Source organism: Narcine bancroftii, chromosome 3 (genome assembly GCF_036971445.1).
Source record: "Narcine bancroftii isolate sNarBan1 chromosome 3, sNarBan1.hap1, whole genome shotgun sequence".
NCBI lineage: Eukaryota > Metazoa > Chordata > Chondrichthyes > Torpediniformes > Narcinidae > Narcine > Narcine bancroftii.
The window spans coordinates 208,314,670-208,338,773 of record NC_091471.1 but is presented as its reverse complement, the minus strand read 5'-3'; the positions used below and the strand labels follow the sequence as shown (position 1 = coordinate 208,338,773).

The 24,104-nt window shown below is 45.7% G+C and overlaps 1 protein-coding gene and 1 long non-coding RNA gene across 11 annotated transcripts in view; one reads left to right on the top strand and one right to left on the bottom strand.

The window, feature by feature from the left end:
• Positions 1–13,602, bottom strand: part of LOC138758073 (uncharacterized) — a 46,391-nt gene extending 32,789 nt beyond the window's left edge. For 2 of the 3 annotated variants that reach the window (XR_011354124.1, XR_011354125.1), the window contains exon 1: positions 7,020–8,966. This is a non-coding gene — a long non-coding RNA (uncharacterized lncRNA). Of the gene's footprint in view, positions 1–206; positions 1,453–7,019; positions 8,967–11,263 lie in introns of those variants that run through there. The other variant, XR_011354123.1, reaches the window with a different exon arrangement.
• sh3d19 (SH3 domain containing 19) overlaps positions 1–24,104 on the top strand; it is a 255,194-nt gene that overhangs the window by 64,872 nt on the left and 166,218 nt on the right. For 2 of the 8 annotated variants that reach the window (XM_069926447.1, XM_069926444.1), the window contains exon 1: positions 13,379–13,423. The exons of 1 other annotated variant lie outside the window; for it this stretch is intronic. Coding sequence is in view for 5 of the 7 variants with exons in the window: in XM_069926443.1 (XP_069782544.1) it covers positions 13,318–13,423 (106 nt within the window). In the remaining 2 variants the exon portion in view is untranslated. 5 more of the 8 variants (XM_069926442.1, XM_069926439.1, XM_069926441.1 and 2 more) reach the window with 5 other exon arrangements.

Below are 24,104 nucleotides of genomic sequence, written 5' to 3'. Positions count from 1 at the left end.
ATCTCAAAACATGTCATCTTCCAAGAAACATAAGCCTTGATATTCAAAATTGCATCTTATTCATCCAAATAAATCAAATTTCATAATTGCAGCTGAAAATAGCTTTAATTTTTCATTGATAAAAGCAAATAAACATTTCATAACTTCATATTTCATAATGATGAGTAAAACAAAGCAAATTATCAAAGTAAATGATAATACTCAACTTCAAACAAATATAAACAATCATAAATGATTAATAATGATGATTCAAAGAGAAGTTTTTCAAGTGCTCAAGTCTCTTTCATGGTTATTCCAAGAATGAGAATGAGCTCCTTGTCCACTTGGATATTATGACATATGACATCATAGTAACTATGGTAACTCAACAAAAACAACAATTTCTTAAAGAGAAAGCCATAAAATAACCACAAATCACAAACACAAGGTTTTAACCTTTGCACAAGTCACTGGGTGAATTTAAAGTAGAGGTTAATAGGTTCTTGATTAGTGTTAAAGGAGAGAAGGCAGAAGAATGGGATTAAATGGAGAACTACATTGCCCATGATATGAATGGTGGAGCAGACTCGATAGACTGAATAGCTTCATTCTATTCCTAAGACTTGTTGTCTTATGGTATTATACACTGCACAGGTTTATTTAACAAAATATAGCAAGTGGAGGGCAACAGGCAAGAAGCAGTGATACTTTATGTGAAGTCTTATTTTCATGAATCTTAATCTTAAAGTGGCTACTCTCCCTGATACCTAGGCAGTCAAGTGAATTAACAAACATTAAAGTTCACTAACAAAGTTGAAAGTAGTAGGAATGAGGAAGAAAGCTCTCCACTGACTGGAGTCAGACCTCGGAGAAAGGAAAGGATCATGTTCCTATGCATAGGTTTTGTTTTACTCTTGATTATCTATTGCATTTTAATATGAAAGATTAACTTAAGATTTTATTCCTATTGCTGGCTGTATCTACTTTTGCAACCTGTTTTGAAGAAAGAGGAAATATTTACCTATTTAACCCTTCATGCCAAACTTCCTTCCTAACAACTCTAACTGGTATATAGTCACATTTGTTCAAATCATGTTTCACTTCATGTGACAGATTATGTTATATTTTATATTGTATAAAGATATGTTTTAAAGGAGATAGATTATGGGGTTTTTAGTTAGGTCACACACAGATACAAACACTTCAAAACAAATCTTATTTAAAATGCCAGAGTTCTGCTCAGGCCAGACAGTCCAAGCTCCAAGTGCCTTTGCAAAAACTCTGAAGAATATCTATAAGGACTTCACAAGTAGGTGTTAATTGGACATGCTGTGGAGTAATAGATTGTTTTGGAAAGCAACAGATGAACGAACTCAGAAGATTAGGTCTGGAGCTGTAGTTTATCTAAATGCAGTTTGCTGTTCTAGGAAGGTCATGTGGTTTTGCAATCAGAGAGCGTCAAACAGGTTTTCTCTGTGTGAGAGAGAGAGAGAGAAAAAAAATTCAGTTCTACAATGCAGCAGCTGGGACTGGAACATGACAAGCTGGCAAGTTTGTGGAAAAACCCCATTTTGAAGATGGATGTGAGTTCTTAGTTCAGCCTGTTCAAAGTCCTTGTGGTCCATACAAGAGGAGATGGCTGGCTGAATAATGTTTCACTTGAAATAAGGGAAATAAATTGAAAGAAAGAGGTTATCACCTGGAAAACCCTAATGGGGTAAGTTTTTTCTACAAGACACTGAGGTGGCTGATCGGAAGGAATCAATTTGTGACCAATGAGCAACAAATCTCTCACTGAAAACTGACAAGAACCTTCCTGAGTGGTAACCATTTACCTTTCAAGCACCAAAGCCTGATGAAATTCATAAATGTTAAATTCTGTGCACAGTATAAAAATTGTCTGATACCAGTAAACTTGGAGGAGTGAGAAGTGAGATTGGACTGTGAATCAAAGAACTTTTCTGAACTTATACACACACATTACATACATATGTGCTTAGAATTAGAAGGGGGTCAAGTTAATAGTAATAAGTTAAAGTTTGATCCTGTATTTATGTTTAAAGATAATCAAAAGCAAATTTTGTTTAAGTAACCATTTGTCTTGGTGAATTTCTATTGCTGTTGGGTTTTGGAGACCTCTGGGCCTGTAACAGTTTATGATTTGTGCTTTAATCATCTCATGACATGATTACATCCATCTTCTGCAGAGCTTCTCCTGCTTATATAATCATCTGTTTCTCAATGTCCACAAAATGTTCTGTGAAATAGGATGTTATGCGATTTGGATGTTGTGCAAACACTATATTATATACTTAGCAAAGCTATATGGAATACTTTTGCTATACCTGTATTGACTTTGTGTTCCAAACAACACAAAACTTGAAAGACTACAACAGGCTTTAATCATGTGCCCGACTGATTTAAAAAAGGGCTGGCTTGAGTCTATTATGGGCCGGTGACTGACAGTCGGCATGGTGGGGCCAGCCTCCCAGGTTGCCTACCTGCAGATACAGTGGTTTCCCCCTGCAGTAGGCCGAAAGCAGTGCGGCTATAGTAGTGGTTATATCACCACCTTCACCCTCTTCTTAAAAAGAGTCCTGGGGACTCTTTACAATATTTACAAGTTCAAGTGGTCCAGTGGTCGCCTTTGTCGCTGGGACCATTGCAGGTCAGTGGTGTGAGCAGGGTGGTGCCTAATGGAGTGGGGGCATAGGTGCGGAGCAGGTCCGTAGGGGGGAGGTGGGGGCTCATGGGAAGGCAGTAGGTAGACGTCACCCTTGGATTGGGTCCTGGATGGGCCAGGAGTGGCCAGAGTAGGGGAGGCTGGGTTCCTGCTGGTGCTAGATTCCTGGTCGAGATGGTGTCCTCTCGTCCACTGGAGTACCTGATGGAGGAGTAGTTTGGGTTTGTTTGTTCGATCAGGGGGTTGGACTTGTGGGTCCTCACATGCTTATGGAGGAGCACCAGTCCTGGAGACATCAGCCATGAGGGGTTTGATTGGTCGCCGTGCACAAGAGCGACCATATGGCGAGAAGTGCATTGGGGAGGGCCTCTTGCCATTAGTTGGTGGACCATCCTTTTGACCTCAGGGCCAGGAGGACTGCCTGCCAGATGACCCCATTTTCGCATTCAACCTGCCCATTGCCCTGGGGTTTTAGCTAATTGTACGACTAGACGCAATGTGTTGCACCACCAGGTACTCGTGCAGCTCCTCACACATGAAGTTGGATCCTCCGGTCACTGTGCATCAATACCGAGTATCCAAATATGGTGAAGATTATTGGCAGCGCCTTGATAAAGGAAGCAGTGGAGGTGTCAGGGCAAGGGATAGCAAAGAGAAAACAGTAGTATTCATTTATAACCAAGAGGAAATAGTCGTTCTTATTCGTGGAAGGCAGTGGTCCCTTGAAGTCGATACTGAGTTGCTCTAAGGGCTGAGTAGCCTTCACCACGTGGGCCTGTGGACAGAAGAAGTGCAGTTTGCGCTCTGTACAGACCCTGCAGGACTCAGTTGTGGTACGGACTTCTTGGATGGTGAAGGGGAGGTTCCAGGACTTAATGGAATAGTACAGGTGGCAAAGGGTGTTGTGCAGCATCTGCAGTTGGTTGGACTGCACGCTGACACAGGTCTGGGACGGCATCGGGGATGTCGTTGAACTTACTGATCTATACTGGATGTCATAGCTGAACACGGCCACCTCGACTCTCCAGTGCAAGATCTTGTTGTTCTTGATCTTGCCCCTGTGAGTGGTGCTGAACCTGAATGCCACTGCGCGCTCATCTGTGAGAAGGGTAAACCTCCTGCCTGTCAGGTAGTGACACCAGTGGCGGACCGCTTCCACGATTGCCTGGGCTTCCTTTTCGATGGTGGAGTGCCTGAGCTCTGAACCGTGAAGGGTCCTGGAGAAAAAGATCACGGGTATGCACCCTTGGTTAAGGGTGGTAGCGAGGGCAACATCAGAAGCATCGCACTCCACCTGGAATGGGGTCTCATCCACGGCATGCATCGTGGCAATGGCGATGTCCTGTCTGATGTGGGCGAAGGCCGCTTGCGCCTCGGTGGGGAGGGGAAAGGTGGTGGCCTGGGCCAGTTGGCGGACCTTGTTGGAGAATTAGGGAGTAATATAAAAAGAGGCCGAGGCACCTTGGGAGGGCCTTAAGCGTGTAGGGGAGGGGCAGTTCCATTAGAGGATGCATGCGTTCTGGGTCAGGACCAATGACACTATGTTCCACGTTGCAACCCAGGATGGCGAGGTGGGTGGTGCTGAACACACACTCCTCCGTGTCATTTGTGAAGTTCAACGCCTCTGCCATTTGGAGGAATCTCTCCAGGTTGGCATCATGGTCCTGCTGGTCATGGCCGCAGATGGTGACATTGTCTAGGTACGGGAAGGTCGCTTTTAGTTTGTGCCAGTCTACTATGTGGTTCATCTCCCACTGGAAAATGGAGACTCCATTTGTGACCCCAAACGGGACCTGATGGAACTGGTAAAGGCATCTGTTTGCCTCAATGGCAGTGTAAAGTTTATCCTGGGCCTGAATGGGGTGCTGGTGGTAGGCCGACTTCAGGTTAATCGTGGAGAATACCCGGTTCTATCCTATCTCATTGACCATGTCCGATGTTTTGGGCAATGGGTAAGCATCCAGCTGGGTGTATCGGTTGATGGTCTGTCTATAATCGATGACCATCCTCGGTTTGCTGCTCTCTTTTTCTACTCGGACCTGGGCTCCAGGGGCTGTCACTGGGTTCTATAACTCCCTCCGCCAGGAGTCGTTTCACCTCAGCCTTGATAAAGGCCCTGTTGGCTGCACAGTAGTGCCTGCTCTTGGCTGCTGTAGGTTTGCAGTCTGGCGTTAAGTAATTGAAAAGGGTTGGAGGGGATACCCGAAGGGTGGCAAGTCTGCAGGTGGATTTGGAACGGCCTTTGGAATTTTTGCTGTGGACGGTGAGTTGGGGGAATGGGCCACTGAAGGCAAGAGTGAGGCTGTGGAGGTGACTGGAAGTCTAGTTCTCAGGATAACTGGCGCACAGAGCTTGTCTTCCCCGGCCCCCCCCTCCCCCCGTCAAGTTCACTGAGCAGCACCCCTGTGCCGTGATCAAGTGGTTCTGGGACGCAAAAGTGTGGAAGTGTGCTGGGTACACCTTGAGTTTCATTGTCCAGACCACCTTCAGGTGCACAAAGCTCTCAGTACTACCGCTAAGAAACAGGCATTTTGTTACTTCCCGTTGACAGCGATATCCATCATTGAGCGCCCAAGTCCATGGGGAATGTTCTTCATCAGCATTGTGGACACTAGGACCGCCTCGAGATCCAAATTGTTGCTCATCGACAGTTATGGCGGATGGTAGCCAGTGGAAGGCCGTTGGATTGTGGGATGTGACGAGTGTGTGGCTCCGTGTGTGCACGTGTTGAGCACAACGTCTGGTCAGCATGCCGGTGCAGCTTGGCTGGCCCATGACGGCAGCATCCAGGGGATGAACATGGTGTCAGTTAGGCTCGGTGTCCTGGCCAGAAGTGACATCACTGTTGCGGGCGGAATTTCAACCGGAGGCGATGCCATTGATATGGGTGGAAGTTCAGCCAGAAGTGACATTGTTGGTGCGGGCAGATGTTGGGTAGCGAAGGATAATGGTGCCTGTGGAGAGCACAGATGTGGGTCGGCAGCCAGGCTGGAAGTGACATTGGAGCGGGTGGAAATGACGGGTAGGGTAATGCTGTCACCCAGCATTCGCACGTGGAGGGACTCAGAGGATCGGAAGGAGCTCCCGTTTGATTGTGGAGGACCGGAACGCTCCCTGTGGGTTTGGAGAGGCACACCTTAGCAAAGTGGCCTTTCTTCCCGCGTCAGGAGCAGAGCAAATTCCTCATGGGGCATTTCTTATGGGAGCATCTGTCTGACCCACTCTGGGAACCACAGTACTTACAGTGGAGGCTGGCATTGGTGGCGGCTATCGTCTCTTCCTTGTGGGGCCCCTTCAGCGACTGCTGCTGTCGTCAGCATCGGCCAGGCCAAGGAGTGGGGGAGGCGAGCATCGCCACCACCACACAGCACCATATTGTTTGGCTGTCCTGTTTGAAGATGCTGACCAGTTAGCTCTTGTGGCCTGTATTCTGCCCATAGACCTTGAAGCCTCCCCTTTCCATGTCCCTGTCTGTGCCTTTTGAACCATGCAGTTGACCCAGATTCTGGTACTTACTCTGGCAGCTCATTCCATGTACATCCTGACCACGGACATATGTGTGGTCAGTTGTTGCCTGAACAGATGTTATTGCGGGTCATGACTGTGTTTTCAAATCTCTGCACTGCACTCCATTCTCCAACTAACTTCATTCTTGCGCACTATAATTACATCTCTAACCCCCATCAGATCAACCTGTTGGTTTGTTTAGGAGATTCCCACACAATGTCTCTGCCATTTTATTCAATGCTATCATCCCTGCATTGCACACATTTGGGCATTACGATCAATCCCAGCATTGTGGGTCAAAGAGCCTGTTCCTGTGCTGTTCTCTTCTATGTTCTCAAAAGTTCCAAGTATTTTTGTTATATTCTCTGAAAACCAAACAATGCTGGTCAGGTCTCTTCATGGTACCAGAGCAGCTCCCTTGGAAGCCTGGCTACTTTTAAATGCAGCAGCTGTGCAGTAAGACAGAGAGCAGGCACCAAGATGCAATTTGTTGACTGAATCCCAAAACCAAAGCAAAGCAACTAACAACCACATTGCAGAAGGAAACGTGATCACTTAAAGTAAATGGAAGCAACCTGTGGAATATTTCTGAGCACCACAGAATTACTTCTTGAGTCCCGAGAATGGTGCTCATTTTTGAATGCAGGTAGACTATGGTTGCTAGTAATGGAATTAGCTGAGTGGCCTGATCATGCCCTTGATTTATATGCACTCTAGACCACACTTATTTCAACACTGATATTGCTCAACAAAGAAAGTCCAGCTGGATTCATTTAAGTGTAAATATTTGGCACAAGAAATCATGTGAAATAAATTTTAGATCCACATATCCATTAAATCTCTCACTTACTTCCACTGTGGCTCTCTCCTTGCTTCAATTCAGTACAGACTTGAGATAATCTTGAAAAAAGCTGAATTTAGACTTAACTGGTTTAGTGTGGATTGTGGAGGGTCATGTGATCTCTCTGCCTTGAACCTAGTGGGAGTGTAGATTGTAAATGGTCATGTGACTGTTCTATCTGGAACTTAGTCAAAAATCACAACACCTGCCAATCATGGTTGGACTCTGTCCATCCATTAGTACACACCTGACCATTGATTTCTTTAATTATCTAGTGTTTATCTGGGTCAGACCCTCCACTTACTGTGTTATAAAGTCCACCACGTGCAGTAGCTCTTCCTCTTTGGTCCTGAGATGAACCCTGTTCCGTTCCAGGTTGCAAACTGTGAACAACGCTGGAGGAGTAGTTGGTAAGGTGTTAGATAGCATTGGCGTCATGCCCACGTTAGACAAGGAATGTCAGGTCGTGTAATCCTTAGTTGTTACAAGTCTGTACACAGTTGCTAGTATTGGTAATGTTAAGTCCGACGTGACTGGGTTGTACTATGCTTATAAGTCTGTACATAGTTGCTACTATCAGTTGTGTTAAGTCCATTGTGACTGATTGCAGTGTGTATGAGTTTGAGCAGTTACTAGTATTGGTAGTATTAAGACTGATGTGACTGATTATACTGTATTTTGTGATTGAAAGTACTAGTATGTATTATCCCTGTTGCAATTCCCTCGTGTTTTAATCAACATCCTTCCTGTGTCCAGACTTATTGCTTTTTGGACCCAGGAAACTTTTTCCGTCCCACCCAATAACTTGCGCTGTGAGTAGGGCTCAAGGAGTCTTGGCTGGAAGCATGCATGGTTATGATGTTTGAACTTGTATTAACAAGTTTGTGTGTGTTACAACATACTTACCTCGTAAATAGGACTAGCAGGAAGAGCCCCACAGCCAGTAAGGGAGCCTCAGGGCATGATAGTAGAATTCCTGGGTGGACTGATGATAATGTGAGATTTAGTAGGTTAGCAGATTTACTGGTGGACCATGGAAGACAGGTAGACTGGGCTGACAGTTTGGACCCATAAAGGGATAAGATTGGGCACCACATGGTGTCTATCCTTGAGAAGTCAGTATTTTCTGAGACTGAGGGGAGCCATGGGGATGTGATGGGGAGGGGGGGAGGGGCACTTTGGCTTAAGGAGTCTCTCCTGAGACACCAATGGGAAATTATAGGAGTTTTAGGCCCATTGGGTACCCAGAAATGCAAGGAGATAGAATCCCTCCAGAATCGTTGTTGTTCCCCACAGGAGACCGCACAGACTGGCCAAGTGCAAGTGACCAACCTAGAGATGAAGGGCATTGAGGCCACTTACAAACTGATTAAATGTAGCAGCTGCAAGTAGCTTGCTGGTCTGGCTGGTAGCTCGATCCAGTCAAAGTCCGAGCCATTGTCCATTGGGGGAAAGGGTTGACATGTGGTTGGGAAATGGGCATGCGTGGATGGACAGTGAAGACTATAAGAAAACCTTAAGTCTTACCACACATCCTTCCTCTGTGCCCGAGTCTTTGCAAGCCCAATCAGTAACCACATGATTCTAGACCCACCAAGATGATCCCCCTCCAACCTTCCAAAACAGGGAGGTAGCCAAAAATGGGGGAACCTCAAGTGGGCACACATAGTCATCATGAAATTACGGAGCCTCGGGACAACTCTGCTAACTGGGCTAGGGGACTGATACCGCCAGCAGCCAAGTGAACATCTAGCTGCGTGGCTGCTATGGCTGTGGGATGAGGCAGCCTCTAATGCCTACCTTTCTCATCAGAAAGCGAGCACCCTGGGTGATCTGCCTGAACAATAGACGATTAACAACGCCTTGCGGGTACCTCCAGAAGGGGTTAGTGACAGCACCACCTTATGGGAATGGGTGGTGACTGCGATCCAAGCCAGGTTCCCTGCCATCCTGGAATGGGACCTACACAATCGGCCATAGTCGCAGACCGTTAGTGTCAGTGAGGGGACATGGGTTATCAGGGAGTGCCAATACCAAAAGATATCTCTTTAAGGTGAGTGGAGGAAAGTTTCGGGGTAGTTTCAAAGGTAGTTTTCTTTCTACATAGAGAGTGGTGGGTAACTGGAATGTACTGCCATGAGTGGAGGTTGAGGCTGAATCATTAGGGGCATTTAAAATTTTCTTAGAGAGGCACATGAATGTATAAAAAAAAAAAAAAAAAAAAATAGGGGTCATGGACTGTGAGGGAAGGAAGGGCTAGATTGATTATTGGTCGGTACAACAATGGTGCTCATTATGTTCCATGTAAAACCACCCGCTCCTCAACTGAGTATGAAAAGATAAATCTTAAATTATTTCCTCAACCACAATCACTTCCATGGAAATTAGGTTATGTACTTGTAAGTCACTGGAATGCAGGCAATCTAACCAGCTGTTTTCATTCATTTCCCCTCCTCCTTTTCCACCAAGCCAACATTCCCAATGTTACCCCGTTCCAACTCTGAAATCATATTTTTCTTTATCTTCTTTCCTATCTTCCCCAGTCATTCTCTGAATATAGATTTTCCATAAGACTCATCTACCAGATTCCTTTCTTCAACCCCAATTTTCTAATAATTTATGTGGTCCATTCTTTCTTTATATTATTATCCAATTCCCTTTTAAAACTTTTAACGACCCTAACTTAAACAATAAGCTCAGTTGAAATGGTAATTTTCCACCGAATCTTCACTTTTCAATTCCTCTCCAACATCGCAAACATTGTTTCCTCTTAAATTTGTTCACATCTTTTTGTTAGAATTTCATGTTTATTTCTTTCCAACCAGATTTTTACCCTTACCACTGTCCTGAAAACCAGTTATGAAAGTTGCTGATGACATCCCACGTGCCTGTGACCATGGCACACTATTGATGCAGTTTTCCTTTGACCTCTCTACAGCCTTCCACCTGGACAACCACGCTGTCCTCCTCCACCATCTTTATTCCCCTGAGTAGGCATGGGCCCAATACAAACAGCTGGATTTTCCAAAAATCCAGACCGACCCAGTCCTTGTGCAGTCTCTTTAACATTCCAATTTTTCCACAATTGGTGTCTGAGCCTTCAACTGCCAGTCTCATATTTGGAAATTGATTTGCTAAATCTCTCAGTTGCCTACCTCTCATTCCTCATTTAAGATATCCCTGAAAACTGCTCGTTTACCTCGTTTCTCACACTTCCTTTCATGACACCATATTTGGTGGACATGAGCAAATTGGGAAATTCCAATCCAGTAAATATTTACAAATACAAATTACTGCTATGAGAAACCTTTTTCCTTCTCCCTCCTCTTCTAAGGCTCTCCTTAAAATATATCTCCTTACCAAGCTTTGTCCCTTTTAATTATCCTTTTTAAATTGGTATGCTTTTGTCTACACTTCAGTAAAGCACACTAGAACATCTTTCTATCTGAAAAGGTGCTATATAAATACAATTTTCTTGTCCCAAATGTTGTTTAGCTCTTCAGCATGGCAACAAGATATTTGGAAGACCCAACTTTGACAGGAATCATCTAGATTGATAATCAATAAACTCAGCCAATGTGTTAGGCATTGTCAGACTCTCCCAGTTACCCACAAAGTACCATTGTAGTAGTTGATAGCTTCAGCAGAAAACCCATAGGTGGTGGGTGGAGACTGCACAGGAGGCTCTGCATTGCTCTTATCATTGCTGAATCCAAATCCTGCAACTTGCTACCTAACACAAATACTGAAGCTTTTAGCTTGCACCAGAAAGTCTGTATTGATACAAAAAGGTGACTCACCAACACAATCCCAGAGGCAGCAACAGATGAGCAATAAATGCAGTGAAACACACATTATGCATAGGTTGTTTAGCACTTCTTTAAAAGCCATCTATGGTCCAAATGCTCAAAGCCCCATCTTGCTAAGAGTCAAAACGTAACTCTTTAGGGATAGAGCAGTAGATAATGCCCACGGGAAGAAACACTTTGATGGCCCATCTCACAGCAACTTATTAAGGCTAGCTTTGCTTCCAATCTTGAGTGGTAAGAAGCCATATCCAAACTCAAAATAACAGGGACTTGGAGGTGGAAGTTACTTGTGCTGAAACCATAATATTCAGTTGTGAATAACTTCAGCTATAAATCTAGCTATCTCATCCTCCATATCTGGGAAGAGGGGATACCAGCAGATGCCAGAGATCCTGAGCATGATAATTTTCAAGAAAGGAAAAGATTTAACTCATTGTGACTTACCTGCTGACTAGTCATTACCAGAGTCCACCTCAGTATACAGCCTCCCAGTGGCTGGAGGGTTGCTCTTCAAGCCATGGCATGGATTCTGTCTGAAGGCATAGTGAACACAAGTGAAATGCGAGGGCAGTGGCAGCCATCACTTGCAAACTTTGTGAACCTCACTTAAACATTTGACTTCATCTATTGGAAGGGACTATGGAACTTCCTCATCGAATTCAGGTGTCCATAGTCATTTCTTTCTATCTTACATTTGCTAAATATTAACCAACAGGTTAAACTCCATGAAGGCCATCATCAAAGCTTGGCAATTTCCAAACACCTTTCTCAAACTCTCTGATCACAATGTTGCATCTCACCTTCAACAAACTGTATAGGAATGGAGCTAATTTCCAAAACTAATGGGAAACTGTTCAGCTTATAGGAAGTCAAGAACAAAGGGCACCTGAACCTCAATTGTCAAGTTGCATCACAATGCTATCTTTGCACACTGCTGGAGGCTGAGCTTCAAGATATTGCCAACGTTAATTGAAGGATGCAAGAACGTGGATCTTGTACTCAACACCCATGAGACCAGAATGCTCCATCAATGTCCACCTGCTGCATCAGACTGTCCTCCAACAATAGAAGCTCACAAGAAAACACCTGAAAACATGAATCACTTCCCATACCTTGGAAGTTACCCCAGAAAATGCATATGTCAGTGATGAAATTCATGATCACCATTGGTGGCATAACCTTTGGTCAGTTGAGGAAAATTAAATTTAAAGATCAAGACCTCAGTCGTGGCACAAACCTTGGTTTAATGGACAACAATGATCCCAGGCCTCCTATTTCCTTCTACCTCCAGCAGGCATCTCAAGGCATTGGGAAAATACCACTGATTCTGTCTCTGCAAAAATGCTCCCAATTCACAGAAAGGATAAGAAAACCGACATTGGCGTCCTCTCTCTGGGCAACATTGAAGCCCTGGTTATTCTACGCAGGGATGGCCATGCTTATTGACATATCCAATACCAAACTCCCAAAACACCATTCCAAGCTCTGTCCTGGGAAGAGTTTACCAGGTGGGCAGAGAAAAAGATACAGGGATGTGTTCAAAATTTACTGGCAGAAGTCCAGAATCCCCAGTGACTTCTGGGAACCTTTGGTACATGACCATTCATGGTGGACTGGCATGGTATTGAGACCCTAGAGGCCACACATCAGGAGCATACAGAAGCTATGGGTAGGTGTATGTGGAGCACACTGCCTCCTGAATTATCTAATTGCCCACCTTCTCAACTCGTCCTTTCCCTTCTATGGAAAAGTTTGCAGACCCCGCATTGGCCTCATTAGCCATCTCTGAAATCATAATTTAAGTCATTTGTAATCCCGGGGACTCCCTAAACTAGTTATTCTGACAACTCTGGATGGATGGAAACAAATCACCGAAGATCTGAATATAAAGTAGTTTGCACCTTATTTCTTTCGCCAACTGCATCTGCACTGGCCTTGTGGGGAGTATTGCCATTGTATTGCCATTGCCCCCCCCCTCCCCCCCATGTAAGCCAGTTCAAGTAACCCGAGTCATTGTAACATAAATGTGTTCCTTCAGAAGGGAATACGTTGTAATTGGTTCTCGTTCAAAGGCAACACGAGTGAGAGAAAATCTCCATCTGTGCTAACGTCAGACTTTGTAGAAGAGTTGTACTTTTGCTCTTCACGTTTGGGTGAAGGAAAGTCGGCTCCAACCACTACCGCCACCTTTTGCTTTCACGTAACTGCCAGGGTTGTCCGTACAGGAGGTGCAAGGTAGTATTCGGGAGGTGGGGAGGGTTGGGTTCTGCCCAGCCGACCGAGCGCTGCTGGAGGCGGCGGCGGCTGGTGCAGGTGGGCCGTGCCGGTTGGTGGTTCAGCAGGAGGGGGGGTTGGGGTTGCGGGTCCGGCCTCCACCACGCTGGGTTTGGGGCGGCTCTGGCACAGGTGAAGCGGGTAGTCCTTGGCGGCGCTGCTGACCCCCTGATTGGCTTGTGTCCGCAGCAGCGCCTGCTCCAGCCCGCGTTAATCGGTTCCGTATGATGATGGCGGAAGCCTGGATCCAGGAGGAAGAGGAGGAGGTGCGAGGGGCGAGCGACAGGGATCATTCGGCGGCTGCCAGGCGGATCGGCGCCTCTTCAGCAGGTAAACTTCCCGGTACTGGCGGCTGCCGGCCCCGGCCTGCCTTTCCCATTGGGCTGAAGGAAGTCGAGCCATTTCTTGCTCGAATGACTGAGTTGCTTTCTCTCCGTCCCCTTGCTGGCTGCTTGAAGGGGGGCTGTCACTTTGCCCAGGACCGACAGTTCAAGCCAGTTTTCTACAGACAACTGGTGGAATGAGCTCAGCACTGATTTAATTTAGGCGTCGGGCGGGGGGGGGGGGGCAATTTTACGCGTGTTTGCGCCGTGCTCTTTAAATACTTGTGTGTATGTGTTCTGTTTCAGAGCTGTTTAATGTTTCTGGCAGCATTTGTTTCCGCTGGCGTCTGTAGAGGTTTAATTGCCCAACAGTGGGGAGGGGATGGGGACGCCGACCGGCGGAGGGAATGAGGGGCGCCGGCAGGGAGAGGAGGTGGAGGGAGGGGAGAGATGGGGGCGCCGGCCAGGAGGGTGGGAGCGCCGGGTGGGTGGAGGCGGTTGGGTTGTGTGTGGGGTCGCCGGCCGGGGGTGGGGACTGGGGGGCACTAAGATGGTCCCATAGAAAGTAAAAGACAGTCGACGTTTCAGACTCGACGCCTTCTTCAAAGTGGACGACTGCCTTTTATTTTCTCTGGAGGCTGCGTGACCTGCTGAGTTTCCCCATCACTTTCGTGGACTGCTTTAGACCCCACCATCTGCAGATTTTCTTGTTTACCTCCATTTGGATTAACAATATTTATTCGGAATTCTGACTTTACTAATCTGGGCGCAAAGATTCCCTTTTGCGTTCATTTTTGAATTCAGCATTTTCCCACATAACATTTCCTCAGTCATTAATTTTGATCCCTAGGGACCAAAAATAAAATGTGAACCCAAATAAATTCGAACTCTGGTTCCCTGCATTTGACTTCACTCTTATAAAAGGTATATTTAAGATTTCAAATTTTGCACTTGGGAATGCATTGTCTAAATGAGCCTACTTTGGTTGGTGTTCCGAATTGGCATTTTGCAGGGTTGATTGAAAGGCCAAAATCCTGTAATCTAGCGAACAGGAGACGGAGGTGTCGTTTATGTGATTCCTCATCCTGGCTCGCTATTAGGATGTCATTCAAATATAAGAAGGTTCCTTCAAAGTCCCTAGTGACAAAGTCCATCAATCTTTGAAACATCTGGGCTGTGTTCTTCAGACCAAATAGCATTCTGATAAATTCAAAGAAACCAAAGGGGGTTATAATAGCCGTCTTTGGAACATCCATAGGGTGAACTGGAATCTTGTAGTATCCCTTCACTAAATCTACTTTGGAAAATATAGTAGCATCAGCCAACCGTGCTGAGAAATCTTGAATTTGAGGGATTGGATAGTGGTCGGGGACAGTTAAAACGTTCAACCGCCTGTAGACCCCACATGCCTGCTAACCACCGCAGTCTTTAGGCACCATGTGAAGGGGTGAAGCCCATGGATGTTTGGACTTTCATACCACCCCTAATTCCTCCATTACTGCAAGTTCTGCTCTTGCAATTGTAAGCTTGTCCTTTGGAAGCCTACGAGCCCCAGCATAAACAGGTGGACCAGTTGTATCAATATAATGATATACACCATGCCGCAACTTATTATCCTGAAAATTAGTCAACAGTCCCGGGTACTCTTTGCGTATCGAGGTGTATGCATTCTGCTGAATCACCTGAACTCTTACCGGTTGGAAAGAACGACGCATTCTCTTAAGGGGCAAACTTTGTAGCTGTGTTTATCAGACGGCATTTACGTATATCCACCAGGAGACCATGCTCTCTCAAAAAATCTGCGCCTAACAGGGGAAAACCTACTGAAGCCACCATGCATTTCCAGTAGAATACCGCTGAACCCATATGTATTGTGACTTCCTCATTCCGAAAGTTGGAATCGTGGTATCATTAACTGCTGAAAGCGGTGGAGTACGTGCACCTTGTGCCAACTCAAACTGTGTCAGGGGAATAATACTGAACTCAACCCCCGTATCTATCAAGTAATCCACCCCCAAAATCACGTCATGTAAATAAATAGACCTTGTTCTGTGCCAACCGCCGAGGCCACTAACGGCGGTTGGCAGGTCCATTTCCCTGACATGGTGGTGGACCTGGGTAAGTGCAAGGGCTCTTACATCTTAGATGTTTTGAAAGCATGAATGTGTTAGTTAAATGCAGCCACATGATTCAAACAATACCAGATGATAAAACTTTGTTTCCAATCCTTAACATCTCTGTCATTGCCTGCTTTCCTCCTGTAAACTCCAGCTTTTATTTCAGCCCTGCCCATTGTAATTCTCTTGTTCAGTCTCCTCCCTTCCAAAATTCAGCTGCAGTATCGAGCTCCTACCAAGTCCCAGCATCCTTGTGCTAATTGGCCTTGACTCTTGATATTTTATATTTTCATCCTTTGACTGCCTCATCCTTCCCATTGCTGCAATCTCCTCTAGCCCTGCGACCCCATCGGCGATGATGAAAACAGTATCCAGAGCTCTTGTTTCCTTGACCAGGACAGGGGGCTCAGACAACTCAGCCGCACAGATGGGCTGCACCTGCAATCTGTTAGCCTGTGGAAGGCCATAAAGTCGGTCGGCCTCTCTTGCTACCAAATGCGGTTCTGCGAAATTCATGTGCGCCGTACCTGCCGCCACATGCACTGGTAATTTCGATTATATAAAAAAAAAAACAGTGCCTCGAAAAGAAAACAATCTGTATGGGCTGCGGCCAGTGATACCAGCTCTTGCATTAACTGGGATGGACTACGATCCCCCAGTTCTTGTGTATTCAAAATCCTTATAGCCCGTTCATGACGAGAGAGCTCAAATATTTTCAACAGAAAGTCCTGGAATCTAGTGTACTTCTGGTCCACCGGCGGGTTATTGATGAATTAACTCACCCTTGCTGCGGTTGTAGTATCTAATGCACTTACAACATGCCAATAGCTTGTGTCCTCAGATGTAACGTTCTGAAGCACAAATTGTGCTTCGGCCAGCTGCAGCCAGCTACGTGGCTGATCCAACCAGAATGGAAGCAGGCGAATTGCTACTGCATTAACCACCACCGGTGCTGCCACCAGCGAGTCTGTGTCGATCTCCACCTTTGAAGTTGTTGGTTGCTCATTCATGTCAGTGAGGTGGGACTCAGGGTAGCTGAGGCCCGACGGGGTCACCAAACTATATAGTGGCCTATTTGATGACACTACCTTACGCAAGTGGCAATAAATTACACTGGAGTCAGTAGAGTCAGGAATCAGCAACTTTATTTTGCTTAACCACAGCTTTTATCGTTCCCACTGCACGTTTCACGCTAAGCCTTCTGGGATGCGGTAGTGACGTCACTTTCCAGCCTCGGGTGTCGGGTGCCATAAAAAGTGCAGGCTCTTATTCGCGTGCTTTTCCTAATTGCTGGTGCCTGACCTGCAGCTGGAGGACTGGGACATCGTTGGAGGCTATGCGCTCTGGTAATGCGCTTGCTTAACTGTTGTGGCTGTGCAGGATTCTGTTGTACGCGTGGGGGTCCCGCTACACTGGGATAAATATTACATCATGGAAACATTACTAAGGTCATTTATAGTTTTCTTGACCTTTAACTTTTTGTGGCTGAATTTTAGTTTTTTTTCCCCATCTTGTTGCTTCCTGATGGCAGCAGGATTATCTCAGTGGCCCATTTTCCAAATGAACATCCTTTAGGAGCAAATTCTAAATGCAGTCGTCGATGTGTGGTTGGCTTTATCCTCCTATTGTTCAAGCAGACTGACTTCTGGTGTTCCTGAAATGAACTCACGGTTCCTCTTCCATGTGATTTCCCATATTTCGTAGGCCTTTCTGAATCCCTAAGTCCTTGTGTGCTCTCATGGTTGCTTATTCAGTCCCTGTACTCTTGTTTTCTGCAATCTCTTCACAGGGGCATACTTGGCTATCAATGTTCTCAAAATCATTTGTGTGTAGTAGCCCTCATAGTCTTCCTTTTTCCTATTTATTCACTGAAATTAAGAATAGTGAGAGAGGATCTCATGACAATGTACAAAATTATGAAGTGCTAGATATTTACTCTGGTTGGGATGCCAGAGTTAATTATGATGTGAGAAAATGGAATTACTCTGTGAGAAAATTGGGTGAGACATTGCTTTCTTTTCCTCCATTTCAGATTGTCTGCAACAATTGTTGCCGATGAAGAATGTTTCAGAAACAAAGGTCATCTGTTCCTTTTTCTTTTCTTGCTCCCTTCAGTGAGAACATTTGAACCTGACACCAAAAATGGTCTCGATACTATTTTGCTAGACTTTTTTTGATACATGCAAAGTCTTTCAGCTGCTTACATAAATACAATCACTCCATGTATGCATGTTGAGATTTTTTTCCTCCCTGGATTCTTAACTCTTCAAACAGATTGTGATTTAAAAAAAAAAAATTCAAGATCATTATAGCCTTCTCAGCACACATAATGCACCAGGTACCTTCAGTCAAGTTATTATGAACAAGATTTTAGACGTGGGCTAATTCCCTCAAAACACTAGGTGCCAATGTGTTAATCATCTGAACATGTAGTAAATCATTTAACCCTACAGCCCCATTTCCTACAGCTGGCTTGGGCCCATTGTATTGACAACAAAATACAGACAGGAAAGTTATTTCCTGCGTTTTCAGCAAAAATTAAAAGCCTGCTCAGTTAAAGTGTAACCTGATCTATTGAACCTTGAACTATCCTGGAAATAGTTATTTAACTCCTTAACTGTGCCTTGCTTCAACATAATTTTAATAATGTAAATTTAAATAACTCCAATAGCTGTTAATAAATGGAGAGAAAGAAAAAGTTTCAAATACAGGCAATCCCTGACTTGCAGCCTATGCGACTTGTGTCCATCTGCACATATGACCAAAAATTTGTTTAAAAAATCTAGAAAACACTTTGGTAATCATAGATTTTTATTAATTAGTCCTATTTTATGTAATTCCTTTTTTTTAATACCTTCAGTCCAAGACATTGGATATACTCAATGGTCAAGGTTGACTATTCAGTCTTTCTTGGACGTATATAGATTCAAGATTCAATTTATTGCCAAAGTAATAGAGTCATATTACATGAAATTCCCTTTTGCCTGCTGCAAAGCAGACAGATTTGCCACTGGCAGAAATTGCCTAATTGCCTCTTACAGATCTTACAGAGAAAGAGAAGCAAAAGAGAGACCCCCAGATTCACCAAGTGTCCGTAGATTCGGCTCCAGTCCTTCTGCAGTCCAAATTATTGACAACCTGAGCTCCAGAACTGAACCTCCGACCCAGTGACCCTTTGGCGCCCTTGGCACCTCCTCGCATCTCAGTTCTGACACCTGGTACCCCTCCAGCCAGCCATCTCCAGCAGTCCACAGCCCAGCGTGTCTCCCTACAACATTCCCCTGCAGCTTCCGGGGGTTCCTTGCCTTGAGTTCCCAGCAGTCCATTGCAGAGCCCCCTCCGTGGTCACAGTTCCATGGGTCGTCACTTCTGCTTCTCCTCAGACAGGGGTTGATCTTCCCATTTTCTGGTTTCCTGCGCCAGTTCTCTGCTTCCCTTGAGTCTGCAGCCCCTTGTGGTTGCTGCCATCTTGGGTGCAGACCCCCGAGGTCATGGGATCTCAAATAAAAACCACCGTCAACTCCCCCAGTAGTCTGTTAAAAGCCTATGTGGAGCTGATGGCAGTCGACTGGGTGATTGGACTCTGCGGGAGTGCTGCATCTCTGCTCCCTCACTCCCCGTGGGGCCAGACCAGCAGCAGCCAAAACGTTGCTTCTTTTGAGCAATTATCTGCCAAATTTAAATGATCTTAATCATCATTTTTTTTGCAATTTACAGATTGGGAGCTTCTTAAATTCCTTAATGTTGAGGCTTCCCCAAGACTTGGATTTGGGGAAGTATATAATTTTAGACCAAATCAGAAAGGACTGCTTTCAGCCCTTTATGATCTACTTTTAAGATCTTAGTGATATTTCTTTATCCAACATTAAGAAAGTTTGGGAACATGACTTTCAACAACTGTTTGCTGAAGGGACATGGGATTCTATATTGAGAAATGTACATTCATCCTCTCTCTGTGCTGGACATTCTTTATTACAATTTAAAGTTGTCCATAGGGCCCATTATTCCAAAATTCAGTGAGCTAAATTTTACTCCAATGTATCCTCTAAATGTGATAAATGTACAACTCAGGAAGGTACTTTATATTATATGTTCTGGCAATGTCCCTCCCTCTGTAACTACTGGAAAGAGGTATTTAGTACACTTTCTTTAATCCTTTACTTTCTGCGGAGGGGGAGGAAAGTCCAGCTTCCACCTTCCACCCTCACTACATTCTACAGAGGATGCATTGAGATCATCTTTTGTAACTGCTGGTTCAGGAACTGTACCATCTCAGAATGCAGGTCCTTGCAATATGTACTGCTGAGGGGGTCTTTGGGGTCTCTTCCCCTGCCATGGTGGATATTTTTAACAGCTGCTGTTTGTAGGAAGGTATAAACATTGTGAAGGATTCCACACACCCGTCCCGCAATCTATTCTCCCTTCTGCCATCCAGGAAGAGGTACCGAAGTGTTCGGACCCTCATGATGAGATTGCAAAACAGCTTCCTCCCAGAACCCATGAGGCTTCTGAACTCTGGGGGTTCACAGGGCTAGCATATGTAACATGATATTTATGTGATATCCTATTTATAAAAAAAGTTTCTGATGTAAATTTAGCCATGTAAATAACCAGCTCCATGGTTTGGAGAAACTCTCGTTTTTCACTATACACTGCAATGTTTATGGTATGAACGCAACTTGACTTGATATAAATATCTCTCTGAGCTCTTTTATTGTTTTTTTTGGAGTGAGTGGACCAATGGACTTTGACTCCCATCTCAATCCATGTGGTCACTTTTGCTTCCCTGGTTGTTAGGAGGTTCATTCTGCTGCAGTGGAAAGATGTTCTCCCTCCCACACATACACAATAGTTATCGGATTTGATGGCATCCCTCTCCCTAGAGAAAATTGGGTGCTTAGCTATTAAAGTGAGTGATTTTTTTTTTCTCTTTGGGTTTCCTTTTTCAATTATTTTCAAAATTTATAGATCAATTATTTTTGGTCCTTGTTTATCTGTCTATCCATTTATTTATTTGTTTGTCTGTTTATTTATCTATCCATTTATTTATACATCCACCTATCCATCCATTTATTTATTTATCTGTCTTTATTTATTTATCCTTTTCATTTATTTGAATATATTAGTATCAAAATTAGTAGCTGACACCTGACTTTGCCAGCAATCACTCAGGTTGGGGTTAAAAGTTAGATTAGCAATATATTTTTTCCTTTTTAAAAAAAAAATCAGTAAAACTTGGATCATGCGTATCTTGTTTACCATTTTTTATCTTCTGCAATTCTATTTTATCTTTACCTGAACATTATATCATATCTATACAACTTGATTTCTTTTTCCAAAAAGATTAAAAAAGAAAAAAAATATAAAATTTACACAATTTATATTGTATTTGACAAACTGCGTACTTACCTCGTTAGTCAGCATCCCAGGGTCCGTAGGCTGGCTGTGGCCATCTTGATTCCTGTGCGCGTGCGCCGTTTGTGTACTGTTGTTCATTTGCACATAGGCAAGAGTTAAAGGCATGAATTCAATATAGTTAGGGTGCTAAACTCTCAGGCATGCGCCAACCGAACTCCTGTATGTGAACCTAGTGCGCATATGCCAAAAGAAGACTTGCGCATGTGCACAGGAATCAAGATGGCCATGCCCAACCTGTGGACCCCAGAATGCCAACTAACAAGGTAAGTATACAATTCCGACATACATCCTTTCCAAGATACAACCGATCATTTGGTCCGAATTGCAGTCATAAGTCGGGGAGTACCTGTATATGATACAAGACCACACCCTAATCTTGGAACTCCAATTACTCCCATATGTATAGCAGTTTTTTTAACCACAGCAAAGTATGTCCCAAGTGTTTTCAAACAAAAACTTGATGCTGAGTCATGTAAGGAGAAATACAGCAGATGGCAAATAACTTGAACAAGAGGTCTTAAAGGAGAAAGGTTAAGTGGTGGGGTTTACGAAAGCGATTTCAGGAACTCAGCTGTAGGTCGCATCACCATCATGTGAAAGAATGTTGTTATCTGAGAACTTTTGTCATGAAAGCAATAAGGAGGAGTGAGCCCATCAATGGTTTACAAATACCTTTTATTATGACAACAATATTTGACACCATTACAAAAGGAAGCATCGAGCATGATGGTTTCTTGACAATATCATTCTGTAATTAAAACAGGATTTTACTATGGGGGCATTATTGTTGTACGGCTTGTATTTTATTCAGTTGTAGAATTTATTGAATTCTTAAACATATTGCATAAAAGATTTCTAACAGGAATAGATAGATGTAAAAATAACACCATGGTGCTTTTAAGAGAATAATGCAATCTATCTGTTTAATTGGTGCTTTTAAATGAATCCAGTTTTGTTGTCACGGTCATCACTCATTACAACTACTGCCTACATGGATTACATAAACCATAATGTCGAATTGAGCTGAGCTACATATGCTGGACACAGGTCTGAGCCCTGATCTCCCTGAGGTTCACTGTTTTAGACAAAAGTAGAAGTCAATTGATTTGTTCCAGTGCCTGTGGATTCTGAACCCATCCATTGAACTATTAGACCAGGGGTGTCAAACTCAAATTCACCAAGGGCCAAAATTAAAAACTTGGAATAAGTCGAGGGCCGAACTAAATATTTATTGAAAATTTTCAACAACATCTGCATGTTTTCTCTCAATATATGTAATGTTAAACTTTTTCTTATTAAAATAAATGTTTAATAATAGTTTTGGTTAAACTCTTTCCATAAGAAGCATTAACAAATAAGAAATAAAATATTCAATAAATAATATCTCTCTAGCCTTTAAGCCAAGGATCGCACGTTGCCGAGAAGCATGCCAGGGAGTGGAGGTCTGCAGGGAGCCCTCTCCAGCCCAGCCAGCAAACCTGAGCGGCATTCCCCCCCTGCCCCTCTCCCACCTCCGCACCCGCCTCCGCCTGCCGCAACCGCCGCCAACAACCCAAGGAGTCCCCGCTGGTCTCGCCATCTCACTGGGAATACTGTGAGAGCGGTGGGGTGGAACACGTCCGCGATCTCCACCCCAGCGGAAAGTCCGATGCCCAGCAGCACCCGCCCACAGATGAAGCTCAAGGAGACGCGGAGGTGACCCACCACGTCCAGCCACATGGAGCGCGGCGGCGGGTCCCTTGCAGCGCGGCGGCGGGTCCCTTGCAGCGCGGCGGCGGGTCCCTTGCAGCGCGGCGGCGGGTCCCTTGCAGCGCGGCGGCGGGTCCCTTGCAGCGCGGCGGCGGGTCCCTTGCAGCGCGGCGGCGGGTCCCTTGCAGCGCGGCGGCGGGTCCCTTGCAGCGCGGCGGCGGGTCCCTTGCAGCGCGGCGGCGGGTCCCTTGCAGCGCGGCGGCGGGTCCCTTGCAGCGCGGCGGCGGGTCCCTTGCAGCGCGGCGGCGGGTCCCTTGCAGCGCGGCGGCGGGTCCCTTGCAGCGCGGCGGCGGGTCCCTTGCAGCGCGGCGGCGGGTCCCTTGCAGCGCGGCGGCGGGTCCCTTGCAGCGCGGCGGCGGGTCCCTTGCAGCGCGGCGGCGGGTCCCTTGCAGCGCGGCGGCGGGTCCCTTGCAGCGCGGCGGCGGGTCCCTTGCAGCGCGGCGGCGGGTCCCTTGCAGCGCGGCGGCGGGTCCCTTGCAGCGCGGCGGCGGGTCCCTTGCAGCGCGGCGGCGGGTCCCTTGCAGCGCGGCGGCGGGTCCCTTGCAGCGCGGCGGCGGGTCCCTTGCAGCGCGGCGGCGGGTCCCTTGCAGCGCGGCGGCGGGTCCCTTGCAGCGCGGCGGCGGGTCCCTTGCAGCGCGGCGGCGGGTCCCTTGCAGCGCGGCGGCGGGTCCCTTGCAGCGCGGCGGCGGGTCCCTTGCAGCGCGGCGGCGGGTCCCTTGCAGCGCGGCGGCGGGTCCCTTGCAGCGCGGCGGCGGGTCCCTTGCAGCGCGGCGGCGGGTCCCTTGCAGCGCGGCGGCGGGTCCCTTGCAGCGCGGCGGCGGGTCCCTTGCAGCGCGGCGGCGGGTCCCTTGCAGCGCGGCGGCGGGTCCCTTGCAGCGCGGCGGCGGGTCCCTTGCAGCGCGGCGGCGGTGTGAATATCTAATTAGCTTTCCCGTTAACTATATCGGTGTACTGCTGTGGAAGAGCTAAAAACTACTATGGTAGTACTTGCTGCTGTGCATGTGCTATACTTGCGTGGCGGCCAGCGGGCCAATTCTAATATATATTTAATATGATCTTGCGGGCCAAATATAATTATATCGCGGGCCCAATTTGGCCTGCGGGCCAGAGTTTGACATATGTGTATTAGACGATGGCCAACAAGCAACCAGAGCAAGAGCGAAGCTTGGTGATTATGAATATTGACAAATCCCTCCTTCTTTGATTGTATCACATTTCTTATTAATAATTTAATCTGATTGTATCTTTGTACTGGTCATTTATTTGCAACTGATATGAAATTGAATTTATTTTCTTAAATTTAGTGCTAATATTTAATTAGAATGCATCTATCATTTTATATTTTGTAATGTATGTTAGAATTTGGTTATGGTGCAGCTTGGGAAAGATAATGTGCAGTAAGAA